The 12,928-nt window shown below is 39.4% G+C and overlaps 1 protein-coding gene across 1 annotated transcript; it reads right to left on the reverse strand.

The window, feature by feature from the left end:
- Window positions 1-259: 259 nt before the first annotated feature.
- On the reverse strand, window positions 260-12,672 carry LOC124168414 (NPC intracellular cholesterol transporter 2-like). Its single transcript, XM_046546634.1, has 4 exons — window positions 12,474-12,672; window positions 7,478-7,582; window positions 4,033-4,208; window positions 260-1,220 (listed from the first exon to the last, which is right to left on the reverse strand). The coding sequence occupies exons 1-4, from the start codon at window positions 12,544-12,546 to the stop codon at window positions 1,071-1,073; spliced, it is 504 nt and encodes a 167-aa protein (XP_046402590.1). The 5' UTR covers window positions 12,547-12,672; the 3' UTR covers window positions 260-1,070.
- Window positions 12,673-12,928: the final 256 nt, after the last annotated feature.

The raw sequence follows: 12,928 nt of genomic DNA on the forward strand, positions 1-12,928 counted from the left end.
CCAAATTTAATTTCAGGATGCCATACTATTTTAAAGCATTATGGGCTATTGTGAGAAAATTTTATAAAGAAAGAACTGAGCGTGCAAAATTAAGTGCATCATCAATTTGAACTATCTGTTCAAACACGAATTCGGTCAAATATTAAGCTGAACGAATCAAAATTCTCATTTGAGTTATATATTTAAAAACCTATTCCGGGAGTATCCCAACGTTAATGTTTCTGTAATTTGGGTCTTTAGACTTTTTCGCTACCTTAAGAAATCTGTTTTAAATTTTGGTTTCTTTCGCGGGATGCCATTTCGTTGAATTGTGCCCACGAGCTGTTTTTCTTCCGGACGGGTGAAAGCTGAGCATTAGCGAGGTGCAAATAAGTTATTTGCTTTTCCCTTCGTCAAACTGGTGGGCCAGTGTTGAAATTTGGTCCGGGAAACTTTGCGTAATCTCTCAAAAGGGCGAGGATGGAAACATGCGAAACCAATCGCAAAATTTAGTGAAAAATTTTTACCCTCTGCTATTGACGACAGGTGTCTCAGCAACTTATGTAATTTTGGACACGTCTGATGACTCTATCGGCTTCATCTATTTTGTCATAATACTGATGCCTTAAGTTGACCTGTCTTTTGAAGTATAAAACGTTTCCTAAAAAAAACACAGTAAATTATATTTCTTCAAGCTTAAATGAAAATTAAAAGGAACGATTTCCTATCATTTTTTATGCCTCAATCTGACATTTTTCGAGGACGTGAATCAATGGCTGCTTTATTAAGCACAGAAATGGAAATTTTTCGAATGACTGCTTCTTTTTCCTCAGTTTCCAGTTGTAATGCAATGAAAGTAAAGGTTTCGAGGGAAATTTGTACGAATTGGGACGCGGTCATGAGGAAAACTTCTCGAGTCTTTTTCGTCACACTTGAATATTTGTATTGCGCCCAAATTCACTCTACAATCTCCAAAGAATATGCTTTCATAAAAAAGTGGATGGAAAATGTCTGGTCGTCACTCTTCCCCCATGCATGTTACGCAACATCCGCTGGTTTGAATCCAGTTCTCCAGCTGATTTTCGTTCGCTCTAAGCACTTCCAGATCGGAATGATCTCTGGCGCGGGTGTCCAATAGCGGCTTTTGATTCCAAGGCTGTGACGAGGTGAATGTGAGTGGCAAAGCATGCGATAGCATCTTCTTTCGCACTGCTTAGAATCCATATCAGGGAAGCCTTTACCTAAAATTGATGAGAACAGAAAAATGACGTTAGAATGACCAGGAAATCTCCGCGGTGTAGTTTAATTAGGAATAATTTTACGTTGTTCAAATGCTAAATTAACTACACTATACAGATCACGATACGGTTTCATGCATAATTAAGATAAAGGTGGGTGGTGAAAAACTTGAGTAGATTGAGCAGTTCAACTATTTAGGCAGTACGTTAGAGGAAAACGGATACAGTAGTAAGGACATTAGGAAGAGAATTGCATTAGCAAAGGAGGCGTTCATGAACAGGAAGGAGCTTCTGAGAGGATCGTTATGTAAGAGTTTAAAGAAAAGGTTAGTGAAAAGTTTGATCTGGAGTGTAGCGCTCTACGGTGCGTAAACGTGGACATTGAGGAAAGAAGACGAGAGAAGATTGGAGGCATTCAAGATGTGTGTATGGAGAAGAATGGAGAGGGTGAAATGGACGGAGATGAAAAGGAACGACGAAGTGCTGGATATGGTTGGCGAGGAGAGGCAGCTTTTAGATGAGGTACGGACAAGACAGAATGTATGGATGGAGCGAATACTTAGCGGGGAGGGGATTTTGAAAATGCTGTTAGAGGGAAGAATTTTAGAGAAACAAGGGAGGGGAAGGAAAAGAATAGGATTTTTAGATAGACTGAAAGGAAGTAGGTCTTACAGTGAATTGAAGAAGGTAGCGCTGGAAGGAAAGGGAGGCTCCCAGCTCACTTCTTTAGTACTCCATGGAAACCTACCTTAATCGGTAGAATAATGTAATAATAATAATGCACACATCTTCATGAATTCAATGCACATATTCAGAAAAATACTACAGTATCAAAAGAATAATTTCAACTTTACATATGGAAATTAATACATTTTGGGGCAATTAATTTGGGGAAATTTTTGGAATTTAGTATTTAGTCGAGCACTTCAATAATAAAAATAGTAAATGTATTACCATTTTCCCCTAAAATAGAATATTTCCAATTCACACACATTTCATAAAATTTTAATAATCACTAATAAAATGTTGATAATTTAAACACACATGCTGGCCGGGAAGAAAGGTAATTTTGTTTGCGCCATCTTTCTCTCTAGGCTACGTTGACGATTTTATATTCGTGTTTAATTTTCCAAGCATATGCAGAGAATCTGTCCCTTTTTTTACAATAATATTCTTTTGAAAAGACGAAGTGCAGCGAAAGCAAAGTGCAATAATATCAAATTGAATTAAAGTATTAATTTCGAATCCTAGACTGAGCATTGGTGTCTCGGCTGATATTTGACAATACTCTATCATGAGTATTCCCTGGATAAAACTATATAAAACAGAAACCAAAGCATTTTTAAAATTCTGTTCGGATTTTAAAAATGTGTTTTTATTATTACGTAGGTATGGTATTTAAAGGGGGCGACCGACATCTAAGGTCATTTTTGCCATGATGGAGGGGAGAGCGGAGAGAAACCCGGCGTCTGAAGCAGGGAGTCACCCTATGCCATTTTTTGGCATACCAACATACTGTTTTTCTATTTAAAAAAAATAATAATTGCCTTTATTTGCATATACAAACTTGGTCCTTCTAAGCTTGTCAGAAGGTTCCAGTTATTCAATACAACATGTGGCACATTGAGAGCATAGCATTTATATTACAAGTTTCAACTTCAACCATGGAGGCTTTTAAACAAAACTATGATAATTCATTATATTTTATAAATTTCAGGTTAAAATAAAGAAATTACAAGTTTACAATATCACTTATTAACCAATCTTTCACTTTTATTTTAATGTCGTCCAAAGATTTGAGATTGCATAGAGCCTTTGGCATACAATTAAAGGTATGAGGTACAGCATACTTCAGCAACCCTTTACCGTACCTACATGTTATTATAAAGATAAGTTTTCAGCAAAGGACTGTTTTACTCTTATTATATTTAGTTATAACTGTATAATCAATCCTGATTTTTTATTCAAGAGTTAATTAGTTGCATTAATTATTAATTCGGAATATTAACTGCCTTATAGCTGCTTTTTCGGCTCGTGGTACTTTTCGGCTGAGAGAAAAAGCTGATATATCGACCCGCGGCACTAAGAGGCATAGCTTAGCAACCTTAGCCAAACTCATAGCCTTCGAATCTCTGACGGTTCTCAGCCTAACTGGTTTAAAAGCTGTGTAACACTTTCTGTGCGAACGTAGAAGTTCGCGAATCGCGGTGCTATCCTTTGTATTTTACCAGTATTTTATTACCATTTTACTAAGTTCATAGATTAAGTTGTGCTGATCAACCTCCACTATAGGCGTATGACAATTGGTGTCACGAAAAAAAAGTGCACTGCAAAGAAATCGTGCAGTTAACACTTTTGGAGTTACCAAAAGAATCCAGCCTCTATTATCATAGGAATATTAAGCACACAGAAAATAAAAGGTGCATATTGTTTGTGCTTACGCCTCTAGGTATTTCAAAAATTAATTAATTGTTGAATTACCCAAGCAGCTCATTATTCATTAGAAGCTGCTAGTATTCATTTACTGGCAGCGTAACCCTTACCCTAAACTGTCACATTGACCGTTGTGCGCTTTCCTCGCATACATCTATGTGAGCGCCTTATTCGATGAGCACTTTTTTCGCAGAATCGTGAAAATCATGCATTTAAGAACAGGGGGCAGCTATTCTTTCTTGACCATCTTGGACCGTGAGGATAGAAGTTGAGGGCTTGTATAGCCTTCGCTAGAGTGATTTGAACCCGCCAATTTCTGAAGAAGGCGTAAAAAAAAGATGACGTGCCGTTCAGGCTTTACGAATTCGCGAATGGTACTTACAGGAGGGCAATCGTTGATGATGCTGATTTGTGCCTTGTATTCCCGGATATCACCTGTACTCAGCGGGCAACCAGGCTCAGCTATAGCAATGCAAGCTTCAGGCCGGACTTCCACGTCATGGAACACGCCGTTGATTGACAGGTATACCTTGCCACTTACGCTGTCAGCCGGCACACCTGAGAAAAGATGCATTAACTAAGTAGCTGAACAATTTTTATAGATATGAAATGATCTCTGAAACTGGGATTTTTCTGCACAGAGTATTTAAATGCAGTACACAGGGTTAGCATAAAAGAATTGTACGGTTTCAACAATTCATAGGAAGATAGTAGAGGTTGCGTGGAAGAGATTTTTCAGAGGCTGCCCGATCCCTGCTTGAGTGCCTTGAGGAGAGCTCTTTGAGTGCAGCACTCCGTCTGTCGAGTGGGACGTTGAACCATGGTCCCCTTGACGCCTTTCATAGGAGTAGGGAGAATTGTCGACGCCGGGTTTCTCTCTTATCGAGCGACTAAGGGGGCACATATCCTGTGACAGATCCTAAAGAGTAATACTCGCTGGTATCTCATCTTCCTGGTCTAACGTTACTTCCAGAGTGCCTCAAGGTAGCGTTCTTGGACCTTTCCTCTTCAACTTATTCATTGATGATCTCGGCCCCCTTGTCCGTTCTTCCCAAGCCAATACCTTACTCCATGCTGATGACTGCAAACTATTCAAAAAGATAAATAACCTCGTAGATTCTAATATGCCACAGGATGCCGTAAAAAAGACCACAGAGTGGTACAGTCTCTGGAGGCTGAAATTGAACTTTAAAAAAGTGCACCACAATGACAATACCTGCGAAGAAAACTCCTATCCATTTTGATTATGTAATTGACTCCTTGCCTCTTAATCGTGTGCCATCCGTGAAAGATATTGGAATTATTGTGGACAACAAACTTTCTCTGAACACATTCATGCCATCAAATCAAAAGCCATGTCACTCTTAGGACTACTCTACCAGTTCACTAGGATAACACCAGCACTAAGGCAATTTGGTCGATGTCTGCTCCCACTAATCTTGTCATCCTTAACAGTGTTTCAACTTTTTTTTGCAAACATTGTAAAATTTACAAAACTCAAATCTCCGTGAGGCACTTACTAGTGCATTTATATCCTCTTTATCCCTCCCTAGTCTCTCCCGTCTCGGACTTCAATCTGACATAAAATTAATTTACAATGCCCTTAACTACCACTTCGACAGTCCTGATATTGTTTCCTTCTCCAACATCAGATTTACCTTCCGCCACACCCGTTCTACCTCTTGACTCCACATACGTACACCCAGGCTATCTGTAATTAAGCGCTCTTTATTACATAGACTCTCTTTTCTAATACATTCTCTTCCGGGTGATATTGATCCGTTTTCTCTGACAATTAAAAATTTTACTCACCTGGCATCAACATATTTAACGCATGAATGACTATATAGATGGGTAAATGTTTGTTGTCTTCGTTTTTTGTTTTATTTAAAACTGTAATAAATAATTTATTTAATTACTTAATATAAGTTGTTATAAGTGCACTTTAAAATGGCAGTGTTGCTGTATATGTACCACTTTATTAAAATATTGAAATTTATTTATTATGTAAAAAAGCTGTTAGGGGAAAAACCATTTTCGGGTTTACTCCTACGTCGAATGGACGTTAAATGTTTCGTTCCTCCTGTGGGGAACGTCGGCGGCGATTCAGTCTCCTGACGATGTTACCAGCAGGAGAAAAGAAAATTTGACCAATAAAAGTTCATTCCACGCAGCAATAAACCCGAAAACGGATTACAAAAGTGCCCCTGATATTCTATTTTTACCTCGGATAGCAAAAGCGGTGAGATTTACAGCGGAGGAAGTGAGGTCACGTTGGGAACACTTTGACTTATAGCGATGTGTGCGTTTAAAGTCGAATATATTCCAGATATGGATGTTTCTGAGAGCTTTGGAGAACTATCTGAGTGAACGAGGATGTTGTGCAAGTCAAATTTTTTCTTGCACTTACAGGGATTTAGACTATGGTCAAGAAAGTTTCTCAACAAATTATATGACACCAGAATCGAACCCTAGGCTATCGTTGAAAATTCAGCCTCGTGATTATTCTTAGATCTGGCTGAGACGACGGAAATTTAGCATAGTAATGCACGCGAAACTATGAAATCATTTAAGGCTTGACGTGGGGGAAATGCGATATATCCATGATTAAATGTGAACTACAAATGGTAATTGCCACAATTTAATATTTATCTCCACTACCCAGGCGCGCAGCTAGGAATTAAGGCTAGAGGGGTTTTAGCAGAACATAAAACTGGGGGGTATGGAATACGTGAGGTACGTGTGTCCTCCCTAGAAAATTTTGAAGATGAATGGTTCAAAATGGTGAGTTTTACGGCTTTCTGGGGGATATTTGATTAATCCTTACTCTATTTTAGAAGTAATATTTATCCAATTGAGTAAAATGGATTATTTTAAAATTTCTCTGAGTTCTAGAGGGGGTTAATCCCCCAAAACTCCTCCCCCCGAGTAACCAGCTAGCAGGTAGCGCTTGGCTTAAATAAGGATTATTATTTCCCTATCAAACGAAGGAAACTTTACGACCTTAGGCAATTTTAATAGGTGATTATTAAGAGACGTTTCGCTGAGTTCTTTGCGTCATGCATGCATTGGTAATCTCAGGCGATGCAAAACTTCTGACTACTCGCATAGCATCTGGGCCCCTGTGACGTCACGTGGAGTGGCATCGCATGAGCGCCAATCTGGCCTTTTTCAAAAGGTTAAATTTGACCATTAACATTCGTCTAAACTGAGGTTTCTAAAACCAAAGAATTTGTACATTATGAAGACACTAATGGTGGATAACGAATCGCAATCAATGCCTTTCGTTTTCTTTGGTGAAGGAACCTACCCTGTTGAAGCGTGTTATTGATAATGTAGAATTTGAGTTCATTTTAAATATCTTTGCGACTGAGAGGCTCGTTCAAAATTTTCCGGGGCTGAGGGCGGAGGGCACGTGACTACCCCGGAACCAATGAAAATGCGATGTGCTGATTCTAGTCTCAGGCAAATTCAGTCGCTTTCAGACCTCCGTGGTGTACGCTTCGTGAGTAAGTTGGCAGGTGGATAGAATGTTTTTGAGGCAGCCTTTAGATTTCATTCACCGTCAAAATATTCACTTTAATTAAGAAATCACTGTCAAATTGAGAATAAATGGCAACGCCGGCCTCTCTATCTTCCCATTCCACATTCATAGTGTCACAGGTGCTACCTCCGTGCGACGTCATTCGAAACATTCCAAGCTTGCACGAATGGGCCCGTTGCAAAGATATTTGAAAAGGATTTTAGGAATTTTAAATGACTCGTTTGGGGATTTTGGCTATTTCAATAGCTGGAAAAAAGGGTAGAATTTGGTGATAGGTACTTACTTGTGGTGAAACTGATGGATATATTGGCCGTTGATCCAATCGTCACGGGGCAACTCTGTTTGGGGCAATTGTTGATGTCAACAGCAAGCACTTCACCCGCATGGCCTGTGAGAAATTAGATTGTTTTGGTCAGTCATTTAATCTATTCAGAGGCAAGTAAAGTAATTAAAAATGTATCAGGTCTCAGTTACAGTTACTTATGTATCATTTAATTCAGTTTTTAATCACCTGTTACAATTCAAGAGGTAACTAGCTACAATCTTCGACTATATTCGCCGGGAAAGAATCAGATCTTACGTAATAAAACGTAGGCTTTTGCTGCGAGAATCACTAGTACTTTATCGCTTGGCTATGCGACCTGCAATGGCCGCTAAAGCTCACTTAACAAAGCGCAATACGTAGCTGCTCCCGAAAGCCTCCGGTACAAAAGTGTAATAAAGTGTGTGAAATGTTATAAGTGGCCAATGTTGAGACTGGCATGAGTTAAGAAAGAACTTACGAGCTGTATAAGCGTTATCAAGATAGCTATGAAGGCGTTGAAGATGATGAGCATCAACAACCGATGAAAACGTGGAAAATATGAAAGAAGTGGTTATGAACAATTTTCGAATCACAATCACTCAAGTCGCTGATGATGTTCGAATATTGAATGGTTCATACCATGATATATTTTAGAAAGTTTTGGGCATGAAATGAGTGGCAGCAAAATTTGTACTAGCAACAGTAAATTCCTCAAAAACTAAGGTCCAAATATTGTTGAACACGAATAGTTGCAGTTGATCTGTTCCACCTTCCATATTTTGAAGAAATGCTGACTCGTTTTATGCGATGTAGTTAGCAGAAAACAGTGGCTATCCTGATGTATTAAATTTATGACTAGCAGGGAATACATACCCCCAAAATAATAGATAACAAATTATGACACATCGCCAAGTATCTACATCGGCCGCTAGTATTTTAATCATACATATATGAAGTATTCGGTCATGCATATATGAGGTTTTCCATTTTTATACTCCTAAAAATACAAAAAATAGTGGCTCTCTACGGTTCAGAAATGTGGACCACAGAGAAAAGTGATGAGAAATGAATAGAGGCCATCAAGACCTGGTGCTTGAGGATGATGCCGAAGATGGAATGGACGGATGGGGTGAGGAAGATCTACATCTACATACTACCCCGCAAGCCGCCTAAAAAGCGTGTGGCAGGGGGTATTAGCCATTTGCACATAAAAAGGAAATGCTCTAACGAAATTAAGACTGGCATTTATTAAAGTCCTTTATGGTTCGGGGGAAAAAGGAGTTCGCATATCTATCGGATCTGCAAAATATCTCTCTTAATTTATCGCTTCGGTCGGTCTTGGAAATATATTGGGGCTCTAATAGTATGTTCTCTGTGTCGCTCATAAAGATATCTATTCTCAATTGTCCAAGCAATCTAAGCCTAGCGCGCAGCCTCCGAGTCTCCAGGGACTCCCACCCTAATTTGCTTAACATCAGGGTAGTGCTGTCTGTACGCCCGTAGCAGTTTTTGACGGAACGCGCAGCCTTCCTTTGCATTTTATTCAGTTCGCGGATTAAGTCTTTCTGCACCGGATCGAATACGCTCGCTGCATATTCATGAAACGAAGAGGCATACAGAAGAGGAGGGTAAGAAAGGACTCCATGGATCACTCTATGGTTCAGAAACTTGGACCGCTAGAGGAACTGATCATAAAAGGATAGAGGCCTTCGAAACCTGGCGCTGGAGGAGGCCAAAGAAGAACACGCCCACTTAGTGATACAACAGTTGAAAGAGAATGGGCACTTACAACCCTTCCACCCATCCCTAACTCGCGTGTGTTTGACGGTCAATGCCGTAAGCAATAGCTTCGCAAACCTGTGTGTGTGAGTGCGTGTGTTCCACGTGGACATTTGTTCCTTGGAGCAAATCCGCGAGGTGCGTGAGTGAGAGCGTCAATTTCTCGGTTTTATATTGTTCTTTGGTGTGAGTAGATCACTGGCGTTAGCGGAAGCTTCGCAAACCTGAGTGTGTGTGATTGAGACCTTCGCGGAAATTTGTTCCTTAGAGCATATCTGCTAGGTGAGTGAGTGAGCTTGCGCGATTATTTGTTTCATAGAGTTTAAGCTTAATTTTTGTGTATCACCTCACTGCCATCCTTCCAACTTCCCACCCCCCTCCTTTTTTCCCAAGAAAGAGTACGGCCTTGGAGAATATATTTTCTTTCAACTGTTAAACGGACGTAGATCGTTCAATCACCTGTATGTGATACGGCAGATTTGTGGGAAACATTATAGAAGGAATAACTGATGGAAAATTCTCCACAGAATGATGGTATGGTATGGCATGGTATTTGGAGGAGGCGACCGACAGCTGAGGTCATTTGCGCCATGAGGTTAGGGTATGGAAGGAAGGGTGGCGAGAAACCCGGCGTCGGCATTAGCCTGCTCTTAACGAAAGGCGCCAAGGGGACCACGGCTTAACGTCCCATCCGACGGACGGAGTGTTACGCTTGAAATGTCCTCCACACAACACTCAAGCAGGGATCGGGCAGTCTCTGAAAGTTCTCTGCCACTGCCGGGATTGGAACCCGGGCCCGCCGGGTGGGAAGCCAACACTCTAGCTACGCCACCAACCCGATTCCCATTCCACAGAATGACCAAGGGACAAGTATCTAGGATAGATCAAGAAGGAAATGAGGTAGGAGGGCCTCATGGAGGTACAAGGACAGGCGTGGGATAGGGAGAAATGGAGAGATGCAGTATACCGATCTTAGGATTGCAAGACTATGAATGAATGAATACAACTGAAATCGGGGGAAATTTTCAAATAGGAAATAGTTTATTCGTCGGGCAAGAAATTCGACCAACGAGAAACGATCTCGTCGATTCTCAGCATTTCGCGTAACTGACTCCACAGTTTATTGGATATGCATTTTAAAGAATTAGATGGGGATCTAATGCAAGGGGATCAGCTCCATCCATAAGATGCTGAGTTAAACAGATTAAAAAGGCTATGACTTATTTGATTTATTCCCTGAATTTTGTAGTAAAATAATTAAAAAAAAGTTAGCGAGATTATATTACGGAGTAGGAAGGCATTTGCCTTATTAATGAATTACCTGCATTATGAATTTGAGCGTAAGGTAGCAGGTAATTTTGTAAAAGCACAAACACAAGAATTATATTTGAAATCAAAAAGGTACACATATTCATGGGATTTATTTGAAAATTAATTATTATTAAAGAAAGGGTTTATATATGGAGGGTAAATATTTTTTTTTGGAGTAATTTTGGTTATATGCACAAGACGAGCGGACACATGGAAAACTAATGGGGAAGAAAATGGTATTAGAGTGGACAAATAGTGACGAGTAACGTAAGATTGTAAAGAAAAGACATCCATAGAACTTAGGCGCCGTTTCCAAGACGTTTATATTGCACTAGTTGGGCCTGACCCAAGAAAAAACCGTTACGTTAACAATTAATGCTCTAGGGTTTTATCGTAACTGATTGAAATATCGGTTGAATATTATAAAACTAAATGAATCATCAATACTATTGTATGGGTTGATAGTTTTGTTGTTTACTTTAGGCATACGATTCAAGTTTATTTAATTCAATAAGTATATTTATCCACTCTAAGATCCATCCATTGAAAATATACCTTTGTGTGGCATCTGGAGAAATGAACATCCTCTTCTTCTTGCAATTGGTATTTAAGGATATTTAAATATCTTGGGGGTAGTTTTGTTATTATACTTACCGCTCTTATTTACATTTGTGAACGTGTTAATTAATTTGAGCAAGACCAAGTTAATTGGTATCAAGAATCGAAATATCTACATGTATCTCGCAAAGTGCCTAACGGACAGAATATTTAAAAAATATTCTCAAGTAACGCTAAACCAGTATACTGAAACCTAATAATTGACTATGCACTCTTCCCTTACCACATCGGACCCTTTTCCTTAACGTTTACTAAAAGTTGTGAAAATTAATTTTGCTCAAATTATTTACCAATGAAGTGAGCTATTACATCCAGTATAAGTTACATTTACCAGGATATGTACTCCAATCCTCTTATACATAGTGCGTTTTACAGGAAACAGTTCGAGGAGGGAAAAGATCTGTCATTCCGGGTGTTGTCTAAAGAAAAATCTCTATATCATCCTTCTCATAAAGTCGCCACTAGGACTTCCCTTTACAGTAAATCACGAGTTTCACTAGTTTGAGAAGGTAGGTATTAAAAAGCTATAAGGTTTTGAGATATTTTTCCAACCGAGGTAAAGATTTGAACTGAGGTTTGGGAAGCGGAGAAGAGGAGGCAAAGAATAAATTTTTAGGATGAAATGAAGAGCGGAAGCATTTTTTTCGGCCACAAGGTCCTCGCCTTTGGGAATTTCCCTCCATGTATTTGAACCACTCCAAAGTATTCATAGCGAGAAAACTCAATCTAAAAGGGTTGAAATATGTTGTTTTCAGCGATTAAAAATCTGGAATGCCTAGATTTTTTTCCCTCATATCGATTTATTTTTTTTGCTCAGAATTGCTTCAACCTCTCCAAACACAACCCTCTTGGGAAAGGAACTTTGCCATTAATGTGTGAAATTCACATGCCTGTAACTTAGTTAGGGGTGAAATCTAATTTCACCTTACTAAGCATAGAAACATAATCTCAGATAAAATAATGTTACATGTTCCACAAATGTTTTAATAGTCTGACCCAGTTTAAATGACTATGTCATTCTCAACTTTGAGAGTGAGATAAGGTATAGTGAGAATGAGAATAAAATAGAATATATTGTCAAAACCTGTGTTAAATCATTAAAGATTTGTGGAACATAGAATACTAGTGTATCAGTGATTACGTTTCATGCTACAGAGTTCCACTATCAATTCTTAAGTTGGTATCCAAGCCAACCTTAGAATTGAATCACTGAGCGACAGAGGGAATGATTTCTGTTTAAGGAATAATAAGCGGAAATATTACTTACTGCAGTCCTCGAATTCGACGGCGAAGCTGCTGCCAGCGAGCAAGAGTAGAACTCCGACCACAAAATTCCTCATCTTCGGGAAAAAGAGGATCTATTTTACGCTAACTCGATTTGAAGCCCCAGCTGTTGTGAATCTCACACTCCTCACGGTAGTCTGTTGGCTGATGCAGAGATAATGGCGGTCTCGGTTGATCATCACCTTTTCGGGCTGTATATATAGAGATGTTGCTGATAAGAAGGTTGCTTTTCGAGGTGGGGAAAGGTGGGGTAAACCGTGGGAGCAATGTCTACCTAGAACAGTTGTATTTGGATTAACGAAACGGGAATAGTGAATAGATCGACTTGTGACCCATTTTCAATCGCATTAATGCGCATCTCGTAGGTGCGTGATTGTACGATTACAATTTCCCAACAGCGCTGTGATTTACTGCCATTCATCATGGTGAAGGGTGGGA

This window comes from Ischnura elegans, chromosome 11 (genome assembly GCF_921293095.1).
Source record: "Ischnura elegans chromosome 11, ioIscEleg1.1, whole genome shotgun sequence".
Taxonomy (NCBI): domain Eukaryota; kingdom Metazoa; phylum Arthropoda; class Insecta; order Odonata; family Coenagrionidae; genus Ischnura; species Ischnura elegans.

Excerpts from the sequence above, each read along its gene's own strand:
- LOC124168414 (XM_046546634.1), bottom strand. The coding sequence starts at position 12,546 with ATGAGGAATTTTGTGGTCGGAGTTCTACTCTTGCTCGCTGGCAGCAGC. Across the intron at positions 4,209-7,477 it reads ATCCATCAGTTTCACCACAA|GTGTGCCGGCTGACAGCGTA; the intron begins GTAAGTACCTAT and ends ATCTTTTCTCAG. Across the intron at positions 1,221-4,032 it reads TCATCAACGATTGCCCTCCT|GTAAAGGCTTCCCTGATATG; the intron begins GTAAGTACCATT and ends CATCAATTTTAG.